Source organism: Acomys russatus, chromosome 13, assembly GCF_903995435.1.
Source record: "Acomys russatus chromosome 13, mAcoRus1.1, whole genome shotgun sequence".
Taxonomy (NCBI): Eukaryota; Metazoa; Chordata; class Mammalia; order Rodentia; family Muridae; genus Acomys; species Acomys russatus.
In genome coordinates, this window is record NC_067149.1 from 71259817 (window position 1) to 71285719 (window position 25903).

General features: G+C 43.2%; 1 protein-coding gene across 2 annotated transcripts in view; it reads right to left on the reverse strand.

Annotated features, from left to right (window-relative positions):
• Dennd5b (DENN domain containing 5B) overlaps positions 1-25903 on the reverse strand; it is a 145435-nt gene that overhangs the window by 104245 nt on the left and 15287 nt on the right. The window contains exons 2-3 of one of the 2 annotated variants that reach the window (XM_051155628.1): positions 9934-9999; positions 5455-5564 (exon numbers count right to left, since the gene is read on the reverse strand). In XM_051155628.1, the coding sequence (XP_051011585.1) occupies positions 5455-5564; positions 9934-9999 (176 nt within the window). The remainder of the gene's footprint in view (positions 1-5454; positions 5565-9933; positions 10000-25903) is intronic. The other variant, XM_051155629.1, reaches the window with a different exon arrangement.

Genomic DNA, 25903 nt, shown 5'->3' on the forward strand with positions numbered 1-25903 from the left:
TCTACAAATAAGTAATCTATTTTTTTTTTTAAAAAACTGATCCTTTGTGAATTTCACATCATGCACCCAAATCCCACTATCTCCTCATCCCTCCATATCCACCTCCACCCTTGCAACCTCCCGCCAAAAAAACAAACAATAATTAAAAGAAAAATAAAACTCACTGTGGAAGCTGACTTAGGTGTATCACAGCGTGTCACACAGTATACCCTTTGTCCACACAGCTTTACTTACAAATGTCATTGCACTGAGTCACTCATCTGGTTCACAACCTCTGACTCCTGCTACACTGTCAGTACTGGGTCCTCACCGGGACTCCTCCTGGAGACCCTGCTGTTGCCCTGTGTCATGGAGACCCTGCCTGTAGGGCTGGTCCTTTCACACACTGCCGAGGTTCATATATGAGGCAGATGTTGGCATGGGCCAAGTCAAAGTCCTAGAGCTGGGCATGGGTTGTGCCTGAGCTGGTCAGCCTGGCAGCTCTCCTGCGCCCACACCACCAGGGCCAGCTCTCCCACTCTGCCCAGGCAAGGGGTGGTTTAAAGGGACATCTTCTCTGAGAATGTCCCATTTGAAATGAAATCTTAAGAATTATTAAGGATTTACCATGAGTGTTGAGAAATGACTTAGTCATTAAGTCATTACTACTGCTCTCATAGAGGGTCAGAATTCAGTTCCCAGGACCCTTGTCAAGAAGCTCAGAACTGCCCATACCTTGAGTCCCAGGGGATTCTAATTCTCAGGATCCCACAGGGATGGGTACTCACAGGCCCACCCAGATGTACATGGTTATAAATAAATAATTTTACATATGTAGGTGCACCTATGCTAATGTGTATGTGTAGAGGCCAGAGGATAATTTTGTTTTGATTTTTGTTTTTCAAGACAGGGTTTCTCTGTGTAGCCTTGGCTGTCCTGGAACTCACTTTGTAGACTAGGGTGGCCTTGAACTCACAGTGATCCACCTGCCTCTGCCTCCTGAGTGCTGGGATTAAAGGCGTGCGTCACCACACCTGGCTCAGAGGATAATTTTTGAGAATTAATTCTATCCTTCTACACTGCAGGATCTGGGGAATGAAATCAAGTCACCAGGTGTATGGCCTTTATCTGCTGTGCTATCTCACTGGCCTTAAAATAAACCTCTTGTAAAATGATTAATAGCAATAACAATAATAATAAATAATTATTTACCATGGGAAAGAGACTCAAATGAAGAAAAGTATTAGCAGAAGCAGAAGCTCGTGAAAGAGCAGGACAGACCGAGTGGAAGCCAATTCTACAGGATCAATAAACACAAGAAGAGAGCTCGATGGTCTTAGACATAGATAGTGTTCTTAGAAAACCAAAGAAACAGACACAACTGTACACAGAAGCTAAGAAAGTTAAAAATTTAAGAATGATGTACAGTTTTGGTTTAGGCAATAAGTTAAGTGGCTGTACTATTCACTGAACACGATTAATGGATAGAAATATCAATACAGTTTTGGACATATTGCGTAGGAGAAGCCAGTGAAGTGTCACAGCTGCGAAGCTAAGGAAAGAGGCAGAGCCGACACTGGCGACTAATGAGACTCTCACCTTCTGCTACTGTGCCGTAAGATGCTAACTTGTATTAAAACAAAATTTCAAATCTATTTATTGTTTGTTTATTTTTGGTGCATGTTCTGTCTGCATGTACATATGCATACATGAAACCTCAGTTGGGGCCGGGCGTGATGGCACACGCCTTTAATCCCAGCACTGGAGAGGCAGAGGCAGGCAGCTAGCCATGAGTTCGAGGCCAGCCTGGTCTACAGAGTGACTCCAGGACAGCCTAGGTTACACAGAGAAACCCTGTCTTGAAAAACAAAACAAAACAAAAAGAAAAGAAACCTCAGAACCTCCCTCATAAGCCACTCATAGAAGCACATTTAGTACACAGCTAAAGACGACCTTGAATCCCTGACCTTGTCTCAGTTTCCCCAGCGGTAGGATTACAGACATGCCATTGTGCTGCCAACATAGCTCAGCTGGTAAAAGTGTCTGTCATGCAGGCTTAATGGACTGAGCTTCACCTGATCCCTGGAACTCATACAAAGGTGGAAGGCTGGTGACAGAGGCCAGCACTGAGCAGAGTTTCAGGAAGATGGCACCCTGACTACTGGATTACTCACCTGTGCTCCAATATGGATGTTATTTCACGACCACAAGAACCACAGGTCCTGTGGCCAGGACCAGGGGATATGGTGGGAGGAGGCGTCTCTCCTTACCCATATTACCCAGAGGATACTTCTAGGTGACTGCAGATAACTGTTTCTGTCTCTGAAAACTTATAAACTGCAGGGATGTATTCCGTTTCAGTGTAAAGTTGTCTGTTAAGTAGAAATTGTCTTGGCTCTTTTCAACTCCATGTAGTTTTGACCTTTACATCTCTGAATAATAGTTTTTAAAAATTTGAGGGCTAGAGAGACGGCTCAAAGATTAAGAGCATTCACTGTTCTTGCAGAGGACAGTTCAGTTCCCAGCACCCCTAGCAGACCTCTCACAAGCACATGTAACTCTAATTTCTGGAGATGCCATGTCCTGTTCTGGCCTTCACAGGCACCTGCACATACACCACACACACACACACACACACACACACACACACACACACACACACGCACACACACACACACACACACACACATATACACACACTTTAAAAATCTGTAGTGAGATGTAGTAGTGTGTGCCAAATCCCACAGAGGCTCAGAAGCTAAGGGCCGTCCTTGTGGGCGCAGGCTTTAAGGTCTCCTCACTCATGCTCCGCCCAGTGTGGGGCAGCCTCTGCTTGCTGGCTGGGGATCAGGATGCAGAACTCTAAGCTCTGTCTCCAGCACCATGTCTGTCTGCACGCGGCCGTGCTTCCCGCCATGACAGTAATGGACTAAACCTCTGAAACGGTAAGGCAGCCCCAGTGAAGTGTTTTCCTTTATAGGAGTTGCCATGGTCATGGTTTCTCTTCACAGCAATGAAACCCTCCTAAGACAATGCCTATGTGAAAACATCACACCTGAGGTATGTGGCAGGCATCGGCTACATAGTTCTTTTCCTTGCCATCAGGCCACAATGGAATCTTTTATGGTTTTTGGTTCTACCTTTGAAATTCTCAAGAACTACATCTACCACAGACCCCGAGGTGCATCAGTAGTTCCCGTGCCCAGCTTGTCTAGTCTCTTATTTGCTTGTTACGAGGTGATGAAGGTCTAAAGTACGACTGACGACATTTCCTAGAACACTGAAAACAACTATTACCTTCCTCCTTTCCAAGAATCTCAATGGAGACATTTATTTAAAGATTATATTTATTATTGTTGTTTAGGTGCGCATACATATGGTGTATAGGGCACTGGTTTAGTAGACATGGGCTCTGAAGTCAGAGGATTCAGGAGTTGGTTCTCACCTTCTACCCTGAGATTCGAGAATCAGACTCGTGTAACCGGGTTTGCATGGCAAGCACTTTAACCTACTGAGCCATGTCACAGGGCATCTGATCCCATTGTGAACCCTGAGAGCGTGAACTACAAAGTCCTGTTTCTAGTTGTGGTGTGGCTCAGCCCCAGCAAACACCGTGAATCCAAAAGCTCTCTCTAAACAGGATTAAATAAAGTTCACCCTAGGTCAAGAAACCAGCTGACAGGGATTAAACAGAAAGGAGGGACACTGAGTTATACAGATTTAAGACAGTGTGGAGAAGAAGGACTTTTTTCCTTCTGGGATATCAGCTGAGTATGTCCCCTGGATAGGGAGGCCTGGTGGAATTCAGAGGAAGGATAGCAGGCTACCAAGAAGAGACTTGATACCCTATGAGCATATACGGGGGGAGGAGGCTCCCCTCAATCACAGTCATAGGGGAGGGGAGTAGGGAGAAAGCGGGAGGGAGGGAGGAATGGGAGGATACAAGAAATGGGATAACAATTGAGATGTAATATGAATAAATTAATAAAATATATTTTTTAAAAAAAGGAAGGTCAGCTGGGTGCTTTCTCTGCCTCTCTGAGCTAGCAGGGTTTCACCCCAGTATGTGGTTTTATTGGTAAAATCGAATGACTGGGATTTTCTTTCTTTCTTCTTTATTTGTATTAATGTCATCATCATCGTCATCATCATCATCATCGTCGCCATCATAATCATCATCATTGGTTTTTCAAGACAGGGTCTCTCTGTGTAGCCTTGGCTCTCCTAGACTCACTTTGTAGACCAGGCTGGCCTCGAACTCACCGAGTTCCTCCTACTTCTGCCTCCTGAGTGCTCGGATTAAAAGGCATGCACACCACACCCAGCAGGATTTTCTTTCTTAATAACAACAGAACCCATCTTGCTGCAGCCCAGGGGATTTAATCTCACTACTGGGCAACATATTACATGGATTCAAATGCTTAACAAACAAGTTCCTAGCAATATTTAAATGGTGCATTTAAGTTCCTCCCCTTCCCTCCCCAGTATGGAGATCATAGCACTTGAGAGGCTGAGGCAGAACCACTGCCAATCGTGCAAGGCCAGTCTGGGTTAGTGAAACAAAAGACTGTTGGTCAGATGGCTCAGTGGGTACCGAGGCGCTTATAACCAAACCTGACCATCTGGGCTTGATCGACCGCTCCATGGGAGAAGGAACGGAGCCCACACACAAGTGTCAAGTAAATAAGTAATTTTAAAGTCCTTTCCATCTTCCTGATGTTTGTGAAAACAATAAAATATAAACTTATTATACATTATTCCTTGATATATGGAAACATTACGTTCCTTCCCTCAAGCAAAGAGGCCGTTGCTGTTTACCAGCACCTATGTGCTGTACAAACCCACACAGCGAACAGCAGGAAGCAGAGAGGATCTGAGGCTGGGCTGTGGATCACTAACAGCTAACACACTGTGGCAGCTGTGTGGGGACCTGGCATGTATCTTCTCAGAGACTCGGCTTATCCATCTGTAAGACAGGTCTGCGGAGAAGGAACGGCCTTGTGTCCGAGAGCTCTTATGTTTTTCCAGGACCTGAACTTGGTTCCCGACACCCACATCAAGTGGGTCACAATCCGCTCCTAACTCCAGCTCCCGGGGATCTTTTGGCCTGTGTGGGCACTCATACACACGTAGCATACAAAAAGAGGCACACATACACACACTGAAAAATAAAACCTTAAAAATATTAGTCTCATATAATTTAAAGGATTAACTGAATTAAGTAATACAGACATTTATCATTTATATCTTTTTTTAGGCTATAGAGAAGTTTCTTAAATGAGCATGGGGAGAAAAGAAAAGGGGGGAAAGAGAGAGAGAGAGAGACAGAGAGACAGAGAGAGACAGAGACAGAGACAGAGAGAGAGACAGAGAGAGAGAGGTGTGTGTGCAGAGACACACACAGAGAGAGGCAGAGTAAGAGCATCATTTATATCTTAATAAACAAAAATATATAGAGGAAAAATATATATATACCATGTTCACTGCATCTTGATCGAAAGGGTTCCATTCTATGTTCTGAGGATAGTGGGCCACAACTTTGGATTTGAATGTTCTTCTCAAAGGACTCTGGTCAAAATTTTCACCTACAACCAATAGTTAATAATTAATTAATAATTGGAATTTAAAAAGATATAACCTTTTAAAATATTGTTATTATTGTTACTGTCATCATCATCATCATCATCATCATCAAGGTTTCTCTGTGTATCCCTGGTTGTTCTGAAACTTGTTATATAAATCAGGTTGGCCTCAAACTCAGAAACCCACCTGCCTCTACCTCCCAAGTGCTGGAATTAAAGGCCTGTGCCACCACGCCTGGCTAATGCATGTATTTTAAAACAACATTTATTGATTATACTTAACAACCTTAGTTGAAAAATACTTGTCAACTATAGAACTATCAATAAAAAAATATATGCACTCAGGAGGCAGAGTTGGATGGATCTCTGTAAATTCTATATAGTGAGTCCCATCCCAGGCTAGCCAAGGTTACACAGTGAGACCTTGTCTCAATAATTAATTTAAAAAAGACAGACAGAGAGAAAGAGAGAGAGAGAGAGAGAGACAGACAGACAGACAGACAGAGACAGAGAGACAGAGAGAGAGAAAAAGAGAGAGAGAGAGAGAGAGAGAGAGAGAGAAGACCTCTACATTAAAAACTTTTAAAATATGAATTTTTAAAACCTCAGCATTATTTATAACACTGAAAATCAATATATACTATTATCATTGGTGTCATGTAATTATACTCATTTCAACATATGGTGATAAAAATTTATATAAAAACATCTCACTGAAGTAGTTTAAACTAAAGGTTACGAGATTGAAGTTTTACACACAAACCCAATGCAGCAGTGCAGAGGAGGCAGTTTTGTTTAAGTGGCCACACAACTGTCTGACATACAGGTAGAGGTTCTCAGTGACTGAACCAGCAGAATCAGAGCCATCCCTGCTGGGCTGTCTGACTGGTAAAATACACTAAACACATTAACTTTTTAAAGAAATTAGTAATTCTATGCCCAAATCACCTATCAATTTCTAGAAAGATAATGGTAGAATATGTATGTATGTTCACGCTAGGTGGTGGTAGCACACACCTTTAATCCTAGCACTTGGGAGACAGAAGCAGGTGTATCTCTGAGTTTAAGGCCAGCCTGGTCTACAGAGTAATTCCAGGTTGGCCAGGGCTAGACAGAGAAACCACCGCCACCACCTCCACCTCCTTCTCCCTTTCCTCCTCCTCCTCCTCTGTTTCTTCCTCCTCCTCCACAAATAAAAATTCAGTGAGAGTAATCAAATTTTGCTCATCATTCCCTTGACCAAATTAATTTTTGTAAGACTTGTTACTTCTAAATACCTCAGTTTCATAAAACAGCTTGATGCTGATGGATCTTAAACACTCAATGTCAAAAAGCTGGTATCAAGGAATGAGAAGACCTCCAAGAAATGTCATCATTTCTTATTTCTTTTTCCTTCTTTCCTTCTTTTGCTCTTTATGAGACTATTACATAGCTCTGGCTGCCCTAGAACTCACTGAGATTCGCCTGTCTCTGTCTCCTGAGTGCTGGGATTAAGGGCCCGGGTGTTTTTCTACTTTTAAGTTCTAATTAAGCACACACTATAGTTATAGAAAGCTATCAATGTAATTTATCAGTATTTGCATAATTAAGAGCATGACAAAGCAAGCGGCCTTAGAAGTGGCACTGCATCTTGCTAGATAACTCAATTTCCATTTGGGATAAAAATATGAAAAGATACTTCTGAGTTGTATTAAAGTTAAAAAGAAATCACAGAAGGGAAATGTTACACTAAAATTTTGTTGGAAACTACAATATTAAATATATAGAAACTTTTATGAATAAAGCACATAATTTAAATATATTTGCTGAAAGCAACTAAACTATGGCTTCTAATTAAAGTCCTGACAAACGATGATTTTCCAGATTTATTTAGCCAAGTGCCATAGCTCTGCATCCTGCTAGTATGTGGTTCCATAGTCTAAGAGTTGAGCACTCCCACTTCTGGGAGAGAAACGGTGAGGGAGATCTTAAACTACGTGTGCTCCTCACCCCTATGATCCAAGCATCCGGGAAGCAGAGGCTCGAGGGTCACTGTGAACCCTAGGCCAGCCTTTCTCAGTACAGAAACAAATGAACTGATGCTTCCTTAAAATGTATCAGTTTCTATACCTTGCTACTAGATTAGCTAATGACCAAAAGTTGAGTAGATAAATATTAACCAGCCCATGAGCCACTGTGACTGAGGAACACAGGATTCAGGGTTCAAACTGTTGACCTCTGGATAAACGCACGCTCTTAAGTGATACTCGTGTGAACACTAAGACAATTCATATTGTTAAAAAATAGATTAGATCTCACTTTACTTTAGGTCCATAAATAAATAAATAGACAAAAAAAAGGGTCCTCTGGTTCTAAAAAAATCTATGCTAGTAGGCTGGGCATGGTGGTGCACACCTTTAATGCCAGCACTTGGGAGGCAGAGGCAGAGGCAGGCGGATCTCTGTGAGTTTGAGGCTAGCCTGGTCTACATAGTGAGTTCCAGGACAGCCAGGGCTGCGTAGAGACATCATTTCAAAAAACAAGCAAACAAACAGACAAACAAACTCCAAAACTCTATGCTATTGACAGCTATTGTCAGAGCAAAGCTCTAAAAAATCCTGTCATTTGCCTACAATCTAAGGCTCAGAAATACCTACTTTTATTCATAACTCTAAAGGTAAAATACCACAGGAACAGAAGAAACAGCACATACCCCAGGATATAACTACCCTGTAACAGTTACTTTTAATGAATTCCTGCCTGGGCATGGTTAAAATAGTAACATTTTCACTCAGATATCAAGTTATAAATGGGACAGAAGATAAATCAGAGATGTCATTACACTGTCATTTTTAATATAATTGTTCTGTTGCCTGTGGACACCAATCTTCTTAAGGCACAGCCAATTTACCTCCATAAAGAATTTCATAAAAGCACGAAACACATAAACAGCATGTATTTACCACCACCTCCTCCACCACCTCCTCCTCCACCTCCTCCTCTTCCTCCTCTACCACCTCCTCCTCCACCTCCTCCTCCACCTCCTCCTCCACCTCCTCCTCCACCTCCTCTTCCTCCTCCACCACCTCCTCCACCACCTCCTCCTCCACCTCCTCCTCCACCTCCTCCTCCACCTCCTCTTCCTCCTCCACCACCTCCTCCTCCACCTCCTCTTCCACCACCACCAGCACCACCACCTCTACCTCCTCCTCCTCCACCACCTCCTCCTCCTCCACCACCTCCTCCTCTTCCTCCATCACCACCTCCTACACCACCTCCTCCTCCACCACCTCCTCCTCCTCCACCACCTCCTCCTCTTCCTCCATCACCACCTCCTCCACCACCTCCTCCTCCACCACCACCACCAGCACCACCACCTCTACCTCCTCCTCCTCCACCACCACCTCCTCCTCCTCCACCACCTCCTCCTCTTCCTCCTCCTCCACCACCACCTCCTCCTCCTCCACCACCTCCTCCTCTTCCTCCTCCTCCACCACCACCTCCTCCTGTGCCACTATTAGCACCTCCACCTCGGGAACACTTCCACCACTCTTAACTCTATCACCACCTCAGCTACCAGCACCACCAGCACCTGCTTCTCTTATATAACTTTTTTTTTTTAATATATAAATGAGCAACAAGAAAGACCACTGCTGTATGTACAGCTATCTTGGCAAATATTACTTTTTTTAAAAATTTAGGAAAGAATTTGATGCCACTGGTAAGGGTTTAGAAACGAGTGACTGTAGCTATGCTATTCATATTGGCATCAGTGGGAGAGGGGAAACAAGTTCCAGCACTATGTCAGGGCCGTAGAAGCTGGAGAGCAACCTACCCCTCATTTAGAATGCACATTGCTATGTGCCACTACTCCAGAATTTACTGTTAGGACTAAGCAGGAGAAATGACTGGATTTGAGATTTTGGATTCACATAAATTAAAATTCACCTTTTAAATACAGTCTTGAACCAAGTAAGGACTGTAAATCTCTTCAAGTATTTATATATACTTGTAAGAGCCCTATGTTAAATTTTTACCACTGCTGAAAGATAGCTACAATGTTAATATCTTTCCTATAACTATATACTGGTCTAGTTTCAAGTAAATTAAATTTAGTAGATACCAAGTAATCTACTAAATTTAAGCTTTAATTAAGCTTCTCCTCCCAAGGAAATAGAAAATACATGCCAAGACATCTTAGACAAGTAAATTACATTTTTTTCAAGACTTAAAGCAAATTAGGTCTTTATGAAAATTAAGAGGCAGATGAAAAAACAAAATACAAAAATGTATAATTTTGTCTAAGCAAATTTACAAAACATTCATAATGGGACATGGGTAAATTAAAATTATGATTTCTAATACCCCATTTATTTTTTTCCACTATTTTTACCTGAAGTTGTATTTGAGGTATCTGGGCTCTTGCCATGACGATCTGCTTCTAGCCATTGGTACAAAACTACATAATGTGACAGAAACAAAAATCTTTATGAACAAAGCAAAAACAAACAAAAATGATACTGATGAATGGAAAATAAGAATTAAAAAATTAAAAGCAATTAAACGTGAAATGTTCAAGTCAAACACACAGTGATATGTAGCGTACAAGCAAAGAAGGTAAGTAACTTTAACATAATAATTACTAGTTAGTCACCTGTACCAGTTATCTGTGTGGGGGAAAGCACACACATCTTAAGGCTAATTTCAAGAGAAATATTAAGAGAAAGCGAACAAAGTATGGTGACAAAACTAAATGACTTGTAAAAGCTGAATCCTGAGCTACGTATTGGAACCTGCCATCCCCAAATGCTGCAAGGACGCTGAGTGCCAAGAACTGCCAGTCACTGCAGTGGGCCAGGCAGCTTAACACTCCTATAAGACCACACACGGTCCTGACATTCCACTCCACAAGTCTGTCTCAGGAGTAAACATCACACTTCAAGAGGAGCAGCTCATACCTGGCACGTACTCACCAAAACTACCAAAGACACCAGAGACAGCAAAGCTTAAGGACATGAGACAACTAAGCGCAAACAGCACAATGGTCCTCTAAGAGGAAAAGAACTTTAGGCAAAAACTGAGAAATCTAAATAAGGTTTCCATCGCTCAGCTCCACCTTGTACTGCAAGAGTTAGAAACCTGGGCCTTCACGTGTGGCTTGAATGAAGTCTCCAGAAACCCAAAGACAGAGTCCCGCCCCATTAATGTCCAGCCTACATCCACGTCAGGCCCAGAACTGAGTGAGAGGCCCACACTCAAAACACAACAGGCTAAGAGGAGTGTCTAGATTGTCATCTTGAGTTCTGATCTATTATTCAAACACACCGTTTTCAGTAGGACTTTCAGCAAACGTCTTCCGTGTGACTTTTGGTTACCCTTAGGGTTGTATATTCGCTTCCCAGTCCCAGGTAACATAAGATCACCTGAGTAAAGTGTCCTCAGCCTTCCAACCCCATCAGGCCCAGGTTGTTTAGCAGCTTTACTGTGCAATGACTGACAGGCAGTGCCTGGTCCTCTCTGTCTCATTCTTCGTTTTTGCTCCTGCTATGCTAATTTAACCTCATCTTGTAAACAAAATAAGGTCTTCATGTGGCTGACTATAGCTTCAACAGCTGCAGTTGGACTGGGTGCAAGCCAATGTTGTTTGCTCTTTATCACCCCAGAATTGTTTGGGGACTAATCAGTATTAAACCTGTGCCAGACAGATTGTTAACGCAGCCTCAGAGCAAGGCTCAGTAACAGGGCTGTGTGGGAAACTGATTACAACAAACTGTGTACAATCTATGTAAAGAGTTTTGTTCACGCCTCTTGCAATGCGAGGACTTGGAAGGAGATCCTAGAGGAAACAGACACACCAAATACACTGACTGTGCTGCTTTCAGGATACGGGACCAGCCAGGATGTGCTACTAACTTCAGAAGGTAGCAAACAGGAAAGAAATTTTAATAAATCTACATGCCTAGCTACTGAGCTACTGTCTGAAGTTAAAAACACTTCCTGGCCCTTCCTGACTGCCCTTTAAGTTTAAACAGCACAGATTTGTTATAGGATGACCCTGAAGACACACTTCAGATCCAGAGTTGATAAACAAGCAACTCTGTCTTGAACTTTGTCTTCAAACAACTCTGCCTTGAGCAACTTTGTCCTGAAACAAAGTATGTTTCAGGAACTCACACAAGGAATCTTAGCACCTGGAAGACTACGGCAGAGGGACTCATGGCAACAAAACAGCAAACAAACAAAAATAACCACTAACCCAGCAGGGCGTGGCTCCGCACACCTGTAATCCCAGCGTGGGGAGAGACAGAGGCAGGTGGATCTCTGTGAATTCGAGTATAGCCTGGACTACAAAGTGAGTCCAGGATAGCCAAGACTTCACAGAGAAACCTTGTCTCAGAAAAACAAAAACAAAAACAAAAAAACAAAACAAAACAACCAAAAGACCCTAACCCTCTGTTAAAAACAACATTCCTCAAAAAATCAAATAATCAGATATTTGGTGGTTTTTTCCCCCCTTACTCACCTGCTGTATATCACAATCACTCTGTGATCCACCTTGAATGAGATTCCCTAAGTTACACTCAGATCCAGGTGCTTCCTGCTGACTTTTGTGTGTCTGGTCACATAATTTCCCGTTAGGTGACCAGAAAAGTCAGTAGCAGCAACAGATATGCACGTACAAGTTAACAGGCTTTTTTTTTCTTTTTTTGATTTGTTTGTTTGTTTTGTTTTTCGAGACAGAGTTTCTCTGAGTAGCCTTGGCTGTCCTGGAACAAACGATGTAGACCAGGCTGGCCTTGAATTCAGAGATCTGCCTGCCTCCGCCTCCCTGAGCGCTGAGATCAAAGGTGTGCATCACTATGCCTGGCTGTTGACAGGCTTTTTAGAAACAGACTTCCTGAGATATAACTCATATACCTTAACATTTACTTTTAGAAAATATACAATCCCAAAAATATACATGCAATTCAATGATCTTGAGTATTTTCACTGAGCTACACGAACAACTTAATTTTGAAAATATTTTTATAACGCAAAAAAGAAACATTACATACACACAAATATCCCTATTTGCTAGATGCTTTTCTTATCTGATTCTTGGTTTTTTTCAGCTAGAATATGGAAAATTAGTAGTTAAACAATATGTAAAAGACTCAAAACACTTTGGGGGGAGGGACAGAGAGATGGCTCAAAGGTTCCCACTGCCACCCCTAACGGCCTGGGTTCCACCCCGGGATCCACATGGTAAAGACACCAGACTTGCACAAGCGGTCCTCTAATTTCCACTTACAAATCATGGCTTGTAGCCCTCACCACACACTAGTGTAAAAATAAGAAAATGAATTTTAAAATTAAGTTTTTCTCATCATCTTCCTGCCTTCTCACAGCCGTATTCCTGAGACCTGTTGCTCAACCCTGCTGACTGCAGGATTTCTGCAGGAAATACACAAACTGGGCATCCTGTCTAGCTTCAGCGCCACGGCAGTTATGCCAGATGGACAACTCAAAGACATCAGCCTAAGTGTGTACAGAGGAAAGTATGTTGTGTGACTTTTACCTCTGGATTTTACTTTGCCCCACAGAGATCACTGCGCTCAGTAATGGGGCAGAGGAATTTAAGAAGCTCAACTGCCAAGTGACGGGAGCGTCTGTGGATTCTGACTTCTGTCATCTGGCACTGATTAATGCACCCAGGAAACAGGGAGGAGTGTGGCCTGTGAACATCCCCTTGTCCCAGATTCCAAGCACACCACCGTCAGGATTATGGAGTCTTACAGGCTGATGAAGGCATCTCCTTCAGGGGCCTCTTTATTATTGATGACAAAGGTATCTTTCACCAGGTCACTATAAACCATCTTCCTGTTGGCCGCTCTGTGGATGAGATCCTGAGACTGGGCCTCTTTATTATTAATGACAAAGGTAACCTTGGCCAGGTCACTATAAACCATCTTCCTGTGGGCCGCTCTGTGGATGAAATCCTGAGACTAGTGCCGATCGTCCAGTTCACTGACAAACATGGTGCAGTGTGGACACTGCCAGCTGGACACCTGGCAATGATGCCATCAAGCCTGATGTCCAAAAGAGCAAAGAGTATTTCTCTAAGCAGAAGTGAGCACTGGGCCATTTTTCTGTCAGGCAGCACAGAGAAGCCAGAAGAAAATCTTCTGTACTCCACTCATGCTTAAACACAAATGTGCTTTGACTCAAGATACACCTTTCCTATGGTGGGTCAGGGGAGACTTTCTTCAAGTGTTGGGAATGGCCTGAGGTCTGTTGAGGCTGACCATCTGATATACCAGTCACAGAAATCAGCCCATTATTCTTTTTGTAGTATCTATTAAATGTGAATGCTGGGAAAAAAATTTTTTTTTAAAAAAATAAACACCTTTTTCAATCTTATACATATACTAACTTGGGAACTTACGTAGAAATAATTCATTATTAAGAGAATCAACATCTAACTTATGAGTTTCAAAATTAACTACGGCATTATCTTCAAAAGCCAATTTCATGCAAATATCCTGTGCCATGGCTGTGTGTGCTGTGTGCACATGTGTGCATGCGTGAAGGCCAGTTGAAAACCTTACGTTTCTTCCTCCACTGACCTCTACCACTCATTTTGGGTTTCAATACTTTATTCAAGTTTTACTTTAAGTGATGCTGATTATATAGCATTTGAAGAAGATATAACTGCATACAAAATGGAAACTTAAAAGGTACATTAAAGTTCTAAAAATTCAACTGAGTGGTGCGACTACAGCAGAGGCCTAGTCTACACCCCTAGTGGTGTCACCACGTGGCTGCCGAGCTCACAGCTGGAACTCCAGGCAACCATTTCACACTTTGCCAGTGAACCGCCAACAACAAACTCACCTATAACAAGAGGAATCACTCCCTGAGTTACTGGCTTTATCAAATCCACCCTCTATAGACTGAAATGACACAACAACACAAAACAAGCAGTTGCCACACCCTGTAGGCTATACTTTTGGTGTAAGCAGGGCACAAAGAGCTTTATTTATTTATTTATTTATTTATTTATTTATTTATTTATTTTATTGTTTGTTTGTTTTAGTTTTTGAGACAGGGTCTCTCTGTGTTAGCCTTGGCTGTCCTGGAGTCACTTTGTAGACCAGGCTGGCCTCGAACTCACAGCGATCCGCCTGCCTCTGCCTCCCGAGTGCTAGGATTACAGGCGTGCGCCACCACGCCCGGTGCAAGCTTTTTTTTTTTTTAAAGATTTATTTATTATGTATATAGTGCGCATTAGATCACGTTATAGATGGTTGTGAGCCAACATGTGGTTGCTGGGAATTGAACTCAGGTCCTCTGGAAAAGCAGGCAGTTCTCTTAACCATTGAGCCATCTCTCCAACCCCACAAAGAGCTATTTTTAAAAGTCCTTCTCAGGCTGGGTGTGGTGGCACATACCTGTAATCCCATCACTCGGGAGGCAGAGGCAGGCGGATCTCTGTGAGTTCAAGGCCAGCCTGGTCTACAAAGCAGGCCCAGGACAGCCAGGGCCACACAGAGAAACCCTGTCTCGAAAAAACCCAAACCCAAACCCAAACCAAACAAAGAAGAGTCCTTCTCAGATGGCTCTATCCATCAACAAGTGCCAAGTTTTTCTGCAATCACAGTCAGGAACCAAGGGCTGGTGCTCAGACAGTCACACTTTTATATCACAGTCAGGAACCACGGGCTGGTGCTCAGTCAGTCACACTTTTATCTGTTAATACAGATGAGCAAAGTGCCAATTGCCATTACCAGTTCCCACCTGCAGCTTTTTCTAGATTAACAAACAAACAAACAAACCCAAAAACCTAAAACCCCAAAACTAGCACCTATATCAGGGCCAAGTTTCTCTCAAGGATCATTTTTAGAACCGAGTTTCCCTCTGTTCCTCTGCAATGTTAACACCTTAAAGCTGACTCTTTTTTTTTAATGTATTCATTTTATGTGTGTGTTCTGCCTATATATGTGCACCACACGCAGCTGAGTCAAACGGTGCCGACAGACATCAGAAGAGGCTATCTAAGCTAGAATGAGAGAGAGGATGGCTGTGAACCACAGGTGGGAGCTGGGAGAAAGGCAACGTGTGCCCTCAACGGTGAGCCAACTTCCCAGCCCCGGGGCTGGCTCACGTTAAGGCTGGAGGTCTAGGTGATACTCAGAAATATCCTTTTGCTCGTTTGTTTGACAAAGGTCTCATCAGCCCAGGCTGGCCATAGCACTTCTATGTGGCTGACTCTTCCTGCACCACCCACAAGTGTTGGCATTACAGGGGCAACGTCTCAGGGCTGCTCCAGTGCGTGCCCTCCTGTCTCATGCCGTGATGGCCACAGTGCCAATCCTCTCAATCACAAGCAAAATTAAATGTTTTCTTTTACAAGTTGCCTTGGTCACACATGTAACTGATGGGCAGTTAGATCCTCACGTGGCTCCCTGTAAGCTGGCGGTTGCTGGCGATGGCGTGGACTCTGCTGCCTGCTCTCAGTCACTTCCCCCTCACTGGGCTGCCTGTCTGGCCTCAGTGGACAAGGAGGAGCTTGGTCCTGATCAACTTGATATGCTGGGGTGAGGGCTCCCCTTTTATGAGAAGGGGAGGGGCTGGGAGGAAAGGAGGGAGGAGGCTACAATTGGGATGTAAAGTGAATACATAAATTAAAAATATATTTTTAAAAAAGTAAGTTGCCTTGGGGATACCACAGCAATAGAAAAGTAACAAAACAAGTTGCTTTATTAGGTATTTTGTCAGAGCAATGAAAGACGTATCTATAACACCATGCTATTTTAGCAGCTAGTGAATTTATTCCATTCTCTGTGCTTATAAGAAAAGAGAAGCCATCTATGGTCTTTAAAAAAAAAAAATCACCAAGTCTTCATAGAAGGTGGTAGGAGAGGACTCCTGAACTGACCCTCTGTCTCTAGCTAGGTTGCACTTGGGCATCTGTGAACTGAGGGAGCCCTCCCAATCTATCCTCTGAAGACACTTTAAATGAACCTGATCAGAGGAGGCAGAGGCAGGAGTGTTTGGTTCAAAGCCAGTCTGGGTTACTTAGGACTCTGTCTAAAATACCAGACAGGGCCAATGAGATGGTTCAGTGGGCAGACTCTTGCTTTACAGGACTGATGACTTGGGTCCCCTACCCAGAACCTACATAAAAATAGCAGGAGAGAGTGACTCTCCAGAGCTCTCCTCTGACTGCCCCATGCACACTATGACACGTACAAGAGTGCCCTCCCTCCATTTGACAATAATAAAAAATAATATTAAAAAATTTTAAAGTTCTGGTTGGGCGTGGTGGCACACGCCTTTAATCCTAGCACTTGGGGAGGCAGAGGCAGGTGGATCGCTGTGAGTTCAAAGCCAGCCTGGTCTACAAGAGTGAGTCCACGACAGCCAGGGCTACACAGAGAGACTCTGTCTTGAAAGCCAAAATAAAAATAAATAAAGTTCCGAAGGCAGCTACACTGACAGTTTAAATAAATGACTGCACAGTGTTCGTTCATGTTCAGCTGTATGCTAAGCAGTAGCACTGGCCCTGACAATCTTGCCATCTAGAGCTGACAGTGCAGTTGGATGCCTAGCTGCAGGTTCTAAGTACATCCTAAGCCAATCAGGTTGCAGTTGTTTGGTTGGTTGGCCTGACACATTGCCCTGTTTTGAGGTGTTACTGCTTCCTGCTCTCCAGGGGTGACTGACAATGTCATCGAACTTTTTGTTCCTCTCTGGGTAAATGGAGACACCACACTTTGCCCAGAAGTTCATATTAATGTGAGGCTGGAACTTTCCTGTCTTGTAGCCAACTGAAAAGTTGCTCTGGATCACTTGAGACTTTACATTCTTTGTTTGTTTGTTTGTTTTTCTGTTTTTTTTTTGAGACAGGGTCTCTCTGAGTTAGCCTTGGCTGACCTGGACTCACTTTGTAGACCAGGCTGGGCTCGAACTTACAGCGATCCACCTGTCTCTGCCTCCCAAGTGCTGGGAAGACTTTACATTCTTAAAATTCATCTAGTAGCCAGATAGGCAGCCTGCATAGTCCAGCACGAGTGCCCAGACAGGCTTGCTGATGTCAAAGTCCATCCTACAGTGCAAGTTGAGTTGCAGCCCTCTTGCATCTGCCTTGATCTTAGCGTTCTTCTCCCACTGTGAGGTTATCTTCAGTCCAGAGGCAGGCTGGTCTTCCACCGTGATCAATGTCCTCCGGTTTTCTAGGTAAACATCAGGCTCTACCAGTGCCAAGTACCACAGATGCTTGGTTTCCATACCGTTGTGCACTTTGGTGATCTTGGCGTGGCTAAGCCTAAGATGGCAAACCCCAAACCATTCGCAAATTTTGTGTGTGTGTGTGTGTGTGTGTGTGTGCGCGCGTGCCCATGTGTGCTACCATGCGCGCTTAAGATACGGCTCGCAGATAAGAACACTCGCTGCTCTTCCAGAGGACCCAAGTTCTATTCCCAGCAACACAGCTCACTACCATCTGCAACCCCAGTTCCCGGGGATGTGTTCTCAACTCTGGCTTCTGCAGGCATCAGGCATGTAAATGATGCACAGACATACATGTAGGCAAAATTCTCACACATAGTAAAATTTCATTCATTCATTAAACATTTCAGAATACGGAAATGGCAGAAGTGGAACCTGATCTCAGGTACTGTTATCTCCAGGACTCACACTCACAACTATTATGCTAAAATGTTTACTTTATTGTATATATGTGTAATAATATAAATAATATGTATAAAATATAAAAAATGTTTAATTAATTAAAAAAATAAATTGTTTACTTTAAAGGTGAAAGGATAGAGGGGCTAAGGGTGACTCATAGCCACCTGCAATTTCACCTCTAGGGGACCTGACACCCGCTCTGGACTCCGTGGGCACTTGCAATCACATACATAGATCCACACCGGACACATAAAAAAAATTACATATATATATATATATATATATATATATATATTTTTTTTTTTTTTTTTTTTTTAGTTTTTTGAGACAGGGTTTCTCTGTGTAGCTTTGGCTGTCCTAGACTCCATTTGTAGACCAGGCTGGCCTTGAACTCAGAGATCCACCTGCCTCTGCCTCCTGAGTGCTAGGATTAAAGGCGTGTGCCACCACACCTGGCTAAATAAAAATATTTTAAAGGTATTTAGAAATAAATTAATACACCTGGACAGCCTAACTCCTCATTGTCCAGAAGTCTAAGTGACAGATAGAAATGTCTAATTGTCCACAGATAAAAAAGTATGTATATTTTAAATCAAGGGTTGACTCCTTGAAGGCCAAATTTATTATTATTACCTTATTCTTTTTCTTGCAAGGCTAGGAATCACCTTGTATATACTAGGTAAAGTGAAAGGGGTGTTAGTTAATAGTCAGAAGAGATTTATTCAGCAATGTTTAAGTATTACACATACCTTAAAGCATAATAAACTATGATGATTACTTTTGTCATTGTTTCCGATTCTCAAAACCTATGTTATTTACTTTGTTCACAGATTAGTTTGCCAAGAAGTTAGAGACCCAAACTTCTCCTAGAGTGCCTCTTTGTATTGATTATATCAGAAGCAACATGAAAACAAAACACGGACAGCCTGCTGCAAATCCACAGCAGTTCCTGAAGATGAGGCCATGTAAGAATCTAACGGCAACAAGGCAGGGACTGTGAGAGCCCACGGACATTTCAGAATGATGACACGCATGCCAGATGGGCTCACCTGCAGCTGACTAGCAACTGCATTTCTGACCAAAGCCAAATGCTTTCCTTATATAATTTATCAAACACTTTCCAGCTTTTTCCCATTAATACCTATTTTTTCTCCTTTTCGTTTTTAAAGACAAATACTACCATCATTTTTATTTCAAGTAAGATCACTGTAAACTAAAACTAAAAACAAAACAAAACACACACACACACCTAATTGCTTTTCTTTTTTTTTAATTAATTTATTCATATTACGTCTCAATGGTTATCCCATCCCTTGTATCCTCCCATTCCTCCCTCCCTCCCATTTTCCCCTTACTCCCCTCCCCTATGACTGTGACTGAGGGGGACCTCCTCCCCCTGTATATGCTCATAGAGTATCAAGTCTCTTCTTCGTAGCCTGCTGTCCTAATTGCTTTTCAAAACACAGCATCAGGTGTTTTTACAAAAGCAAAAGTGGACGAAGATTGCAGGAGGATGGGGGATGGGAACAGAGGGGATCAGCTGGGGGGTGATAGAGGGAGAAAGCACAGGGAGAGACAATGGAAACTGTTGGGGGGGGCAATGTGGAAACCTAGTGCAGTGGAAACTCCCTGGAATCTATGGGTGACCCTAGTGAGGACCCCCAGTGATGGAGGACATGGAGCCTGGAGCGGCCATCTTCTGTAACCAGGTAAGGCTCCCAGTCGTGGGACTAGGACACCAACCCAGCCACAAAACCTTCAACCTACAACATGTCCTGCCTGCAAGATGTGCTAGAGTAATGGTGGCTCAGAGCTTGTGACAGTGAACAACTAATGACTGGTCTAACTGGGGCCCACTCCATGAGGAGAAGCCCATGCCCAGCACTGCCTACATGGCCAGCAACCAGAAGCTGCATAGCCCATAGACCAGGATAGAACCAAACACCCTAGGAGCAGCCAGGGAACCCCTGCAGAAGATGGAAGGGACTGTAAGAGCCAGAGGGGCTGAGGACACCACAAGAACATGTCCACAGATTCAACTAAGCAGGACTTGCTCACGGCGGCTCAAAGAGGCTGAAGCAACAGTCATGGACCCTATGTGGGTCTAAGCCAGGTCCTGTGCACATACCTTATGGGGTGTCTCTGACTCTTGCCTCTTCTTGGGACGTTTCCCTTTCACTGAGTTGCCTCATTAGCCCTTGATGTGAGGGTTTGTGCCTAGTCTTATTGTAACTTATTATACTATGCTTGCTTGCTATCCCTGAACGGCTGTTCTTATTTTGAAGGGAAATGGATCTGGGGAGAAAGGCGGGGAAGGGGGTGGGGTGGAGCTGGAAGGAGTGGAGGGAGGGGAGGGAGAGGAGGCAGGAAGGGAGGGGAGGGAGGGAGTGGAGGGTGGGGAGGGAGGGGAGGGAGGGGAGGGAGGGGAGGGCGGGGAACGTGCAGTTGAGATGTAGTGTATGAAAGAAGAATTTAAAAAGGAAAGAAAGTCTAACTAAAACTGGGTGCGGTGGTGCACGCCTCTAATCCAGCACTCAGGAGGCAAAGGCAGGTGGATCTCTGAGTTTGAGGCCAGCCAGAGAAAGTTCTAGGACAGACAGGGCTACACAGAGAAACCGCATCTATAAATAAATAAATAAATAAATAAATAAGAAAGTTAGCCCAACGACTACAAAGTAGTTTAAACAAATAATAATTGACTATTTACTTTGTGCCAGGCACTATCCTATGCACAAGTGTCTGACAAGAGGAAACAGAGTATTATTTATATTATAGAAAAAGAATTTTAAGTACCATTACTGAGGCAATCTGAAAACAGAACCTATACTCTGCCATGCTGCAAGGTTAAGGACAGTAATTTTGTATCATTTCTTTGAAATACACATTGCTTCAATAATAGCTTTGGCATAATGGAGATAATTAGCCTTGTATTCACAGACTGAGAAGTGCCACCTTGTGTTGACCAGAGCTGGTCTAAGTAACCAATACCATAAAAAATAAAATGATGGGATGTTACTTCTAAGGCCGAGCCATAAACTACTTCGATTATATCATAGGGGACTCTCATCACTGTCTGGCAGAAGCAGCCATGATTACTATGTACAGGTGGCCTACATAAAGGCCTATGTGATGAGAGCCGTAATCTGCTCAGAACCACAGGCTGGAGCAGATACTACAGCAGAGGCAGGTCTGGGGATGATGATGATCTTGCAAAAATCTTGTCTGCAATCTTACAAGAGACTGAGTTAGAACCGCCCAGCCTCAGGTCCTTGGTGCCTGGCCTCACGTACATGCTTGTCATCTGGGAGATTTTGCTTGGTCTGATGCTCGGGATTGAACCTTGCACTTGATTTGTGCTAAGCACAAGCTCTACCACTGAGCTCTATCTATAGCCTATACTTCAGAGTGCTAAGTTTTGTAGTAATCTGATCCAAGGTAATGGTAAACTAATAACTAAAGCGGCCCCATTGACACACTTGTTTAACTTATAAGTCTGGCCTTGAGGCCATCATCCTCAGAGTACTGAGACTGCAGGCTACACCGCTACAGCCATATGACAAGTTTACTTATAACACAGGGTTAAAGGAAAAACACCCTAAGGTTTCTAAATTTTAAAATGGAGTAATGGCCAGGCGTGGTGATGCACACCTTTAATCCCAGCACTTGGGGAGGCAGAGGCAGGCAGATCTCTGAGTTTGAGGACAGCCTGGTCTACAAAGTGAGTTCCAGGACAGCCAGTACTATACAGAGAAATCCTGTCTCAAAAACAAACAAGCAAACAAAAGCAAAAGCAAAAAATCTGGAATAATTATTTCTAGGAACTGGTTGATTTCTCAAAATCAATGTGTTAACCAACTTTAGAAACATTAAAGGCAGGGCTGGGACTATCTCAGTTGATAGAGCACTTGCCGCATGTACAAAGCCTCAGGTCCACTCACCAGTACCACGTAAAACTAAGGATCCCTGACTACATAGAGTTCAAGGCCAACCTGGGTTATACAGGTTTAAACAGTCTCTGCAGATGGCTCCCTTGGTGCTCCTGGAGGCAAGGATGCCAGGCTACCCTGCCGCCCTGTGCTTCAGCCCCAACCCGTCAGCTCTGTGCTGCTTCAGGCTCCAGCACCAGATCTGGACCTGGAGGACACGATCTCTGTAGATGAACTGAGGCAGGAAGCACTGAGAGTAGTCATAGACCACAGTGCCCGCCCTGCACAGCCCAAGTGCTGAGTTCAATCCCTCGGCACAGATAGTGCAAGGAAAGAAGGAAAATGACTACAGAAAGCTATCTTGTGACCTCAACATTTGGACATAAGCACAATCAATCTCTTTCTCCCTCTCTCCTCCCTCTCTTCTCTCTCTCTCTCTCTCTCTCTCTCTCTCTCTCTCTCTCTCTCTCTCTCTCACACACACACACACACACACACACACACACACACACACACACACAAGTTGTCAATAAAGTATTTACAACCCTAGAAACTACTTTTGGTTGTCTACAAAAGAGTTCTAAGAGCACTTTAAATCCCATGAGAGTACCTGAGGTGTACTTCAATCAACTCTAATAATGAAAATACAGCTAACATTTTCTGGGAGTTACATCCACTGAACCCCATATTAAGCACTATACCTGAATTATCAACCAACATCAAGTATTAACCAAATCTTTCCACACAGATAACCGGTAGACATTTTTCTAGATAATTCCAGATGGTCTGCCATAAAAACAACTGTGCTGTGTGGTGGAGCATCTTTCCCGTATATTCCAAGGAGTGGAATAGCTGGGTCTTCACGTAGCCCTATTCCCAGTTTTCTGAGAAAGCATCAGATAGATTTCCAAAGTGGTTGTACAAGTTTGCACTCCCACCAGCAATGAAGGAGTGTTCCTCTTTCTCCACATCCTCGCCAGCATGTGCTGTCACTTGAGTTTTTGATCTTAGCCATTCTGACAGGTGTAAGATGGAATCTCAGAGTCATTTTGAGTTGCATTTCTCTGATGACTAAGGACGTTGACATTTCTTTAAGTGTTTCTCAGCCATTGGATATTCCTCTGTTGAGAATTCCCTGTTTAATTCTGAGCCCCATTTCTTAATTGGGCTATTTGGTTTGTTGGTGTTTAATTTTTTGAGCTCTCTATATATTTTGGACATATGCTCAACCATGCTCAGAGCAGCCTTATTTATAATAGCCAGAACCTGGAAACAATCTAAATGTCCCTCAGTTGAAAAATGGATAAAGAAACTGTGGTACATTTATACTATGGAATACTACTCAGCTATTAAAAACAAAGAATTCCTGAAATTGGTGGGCAAATGGATAGAACTAGAGATGATCATACTGAGTGAGTTAACCCAGACTCAGAAAGACTCCCATGGTATATATTCACTTATAATTGGACACTAGCCCAAGAGGCATGTCCCATGGAAGTCTTCACTTACCAGGAGATTGGGATAGATGCGGGGACCTCCTACTGGGACTCTAGGTGAGAGAAATATGGGTGAAATGGGGAAATAGAAGGATCCAGAGGGTCCTAGAAACCTATAAGAAGAACATCATGATGAGCAGATCTGGACCCGGGGGCAGGGGGGGGGGTCTGCTCAAGCTACTGCACCAACCAAGGACAATACATGCAGTAAACATTGAACCTCTACTCAGATCTAGCCAATGGACAGGACGTTCTCCACAGTTGTATGGAGAGCGGGGACTGACTCTGATATGAACTCTGGTGCCCCATATTTGACCACCTCCCCTTGGTGGGGAGGGCAGGCTACCAAGATGAGACCCGATAGGCTGTGATCATATGGTGGGGGAGGAGGTCCCCTTCTGTCACAGATCTAGGGGAGGGGAATAGGGTGAAAGAGGGAGGATACAAGTAAGGGGATAACAACTGAGATGTAACCTGAATAAATTAATTTTAAAAAATAATAAAGGGGGAAAAACCTGTGCACTTTAACCACAAACTGAAGCTTTGCAAAAACAAAACAAATTGTTCATTAATAATTAACACATTTTTAACTAAAAAATAAGTCTCTGCTCACACTAAGTAGCCTCAATAATTTTAATTGAGGTATCGTTATACCAAAATCAGATTTAAATGAGTATGCATAGTCTTCATTTCCTTAACAAAAAAAGAGGAGGGGAGGAGGGGAGGAGGGGAGGAGGAAACAAAAAATTTTAATGTTTGATTTGTACTCATAAATAAAGGTAAAGGGGAAAAAATGCAGAACTCGCCTGGGTCTGAGCTTTAAAGTCAGATTCCCACCAGCCTGGTGGTATTGCCTTTAATCTGAGCACTAGGGAAGCACAGATGAGTAGACTCCGTGTGTTCAAGGTCAGCCTGGTCTACATAGTGAGTTTCAGGCTAGTCAGCGCTACACAGTGTGACTCTGTTTCAAACAACAACAACAAAATAAAAATAGACAGTTTAAATCAAAATAAAGCTCTAGGGTCTGGAGAGGCAGCTAGCTAAGTAGGTGCTCATTAGGGAACCCACGTTCAGTTCCCAGCACCCACATAACAGCTCACAACCATCTGCAACCCCAGCTCCAGGGGACCCAAGGCCTTCTTCTAGCCTCTTTGGGCCCCAGACACAACACACGTGGCACACATACATACATGCAGGCAAAACACATATAGAGATAAAATAAGTAAATCTTAAAAAGTCAAATTCTAGGTCTACCACTTGCTTTCATATGTATACACAAGCAGAGTTAACCAATAGTATCAAGACAGATGTGGAGAAAATGGTTCTAATTCTCCTTGCTATAAAGAAGAAAACATTAAAAGAGGAAAAAATTAAAGGGTGTCTGTCTCCTAATACTACTACTGTCACTACCACGGAAGCAAAATTGACTTCAATACCAGCATCTGAGACTTACTTCTGTGCTCCTACCCAAAGCCTGTCACATGGAGTTAATTTCAGAACAAACATGCAAATACTACCTCTCTAAATAGAACTATTCTGTGTGCTGATCCCACCCTGCCCCCACCTGTTTGCTTCTTTTGAGACAGTGTCTCATATTTGCAGTCTGACCCCAAACTCACTATGAGGCGGAGGCTGGTCTCAATCTTGTGAGTCTCCTAGCTCAAGCTCCGCAAGGACTGAAACTATTCCTGTCCAGCTTTCCTCTTTTAAATGTATTTTTTTCTTCTTCTAGGAGTTTTGCTTCATTTATGCAAAACAAATAAGCAAGCCTGCAAACCTTAGAAGGCACCACTTTACTAACTCAAGTCATATTCAGCACCAGGCGTGGCGGTGCACACACTTAATCCCAGCACTCTCTGAGTCTGATACTAGTCTAGTTTACAGAATGAATTCCAGGCTAGCCAGGGCTACACAGTGAGACCTGGCTTAAAAACAAACAAACAAACAAACAAAAACCCAAAAAACAAAACTCTGTAAAGCTCGAGAGATGGCTCAGCAGTTAAGAGCAATGGCTGCTTTTCCAAAAGACCCAGATTCAATTCTCAGCACCCACACGGCAGGTCACAACTATCTGTAACTCCAGTATAGGGGATCAGGCATGCAACGGTGTGCAGACATACATGCAAACAAAATACCTATACACATTAAACAGATAAAATAAAAATTTTAAATTCTATTAATTTTCAGCAACTGACAGGTTTACTGAAAATGATAGACATGTACCTTTACCTAAGTCTATTAAGTTACTTTTGAGTAATTTTAAATCAGA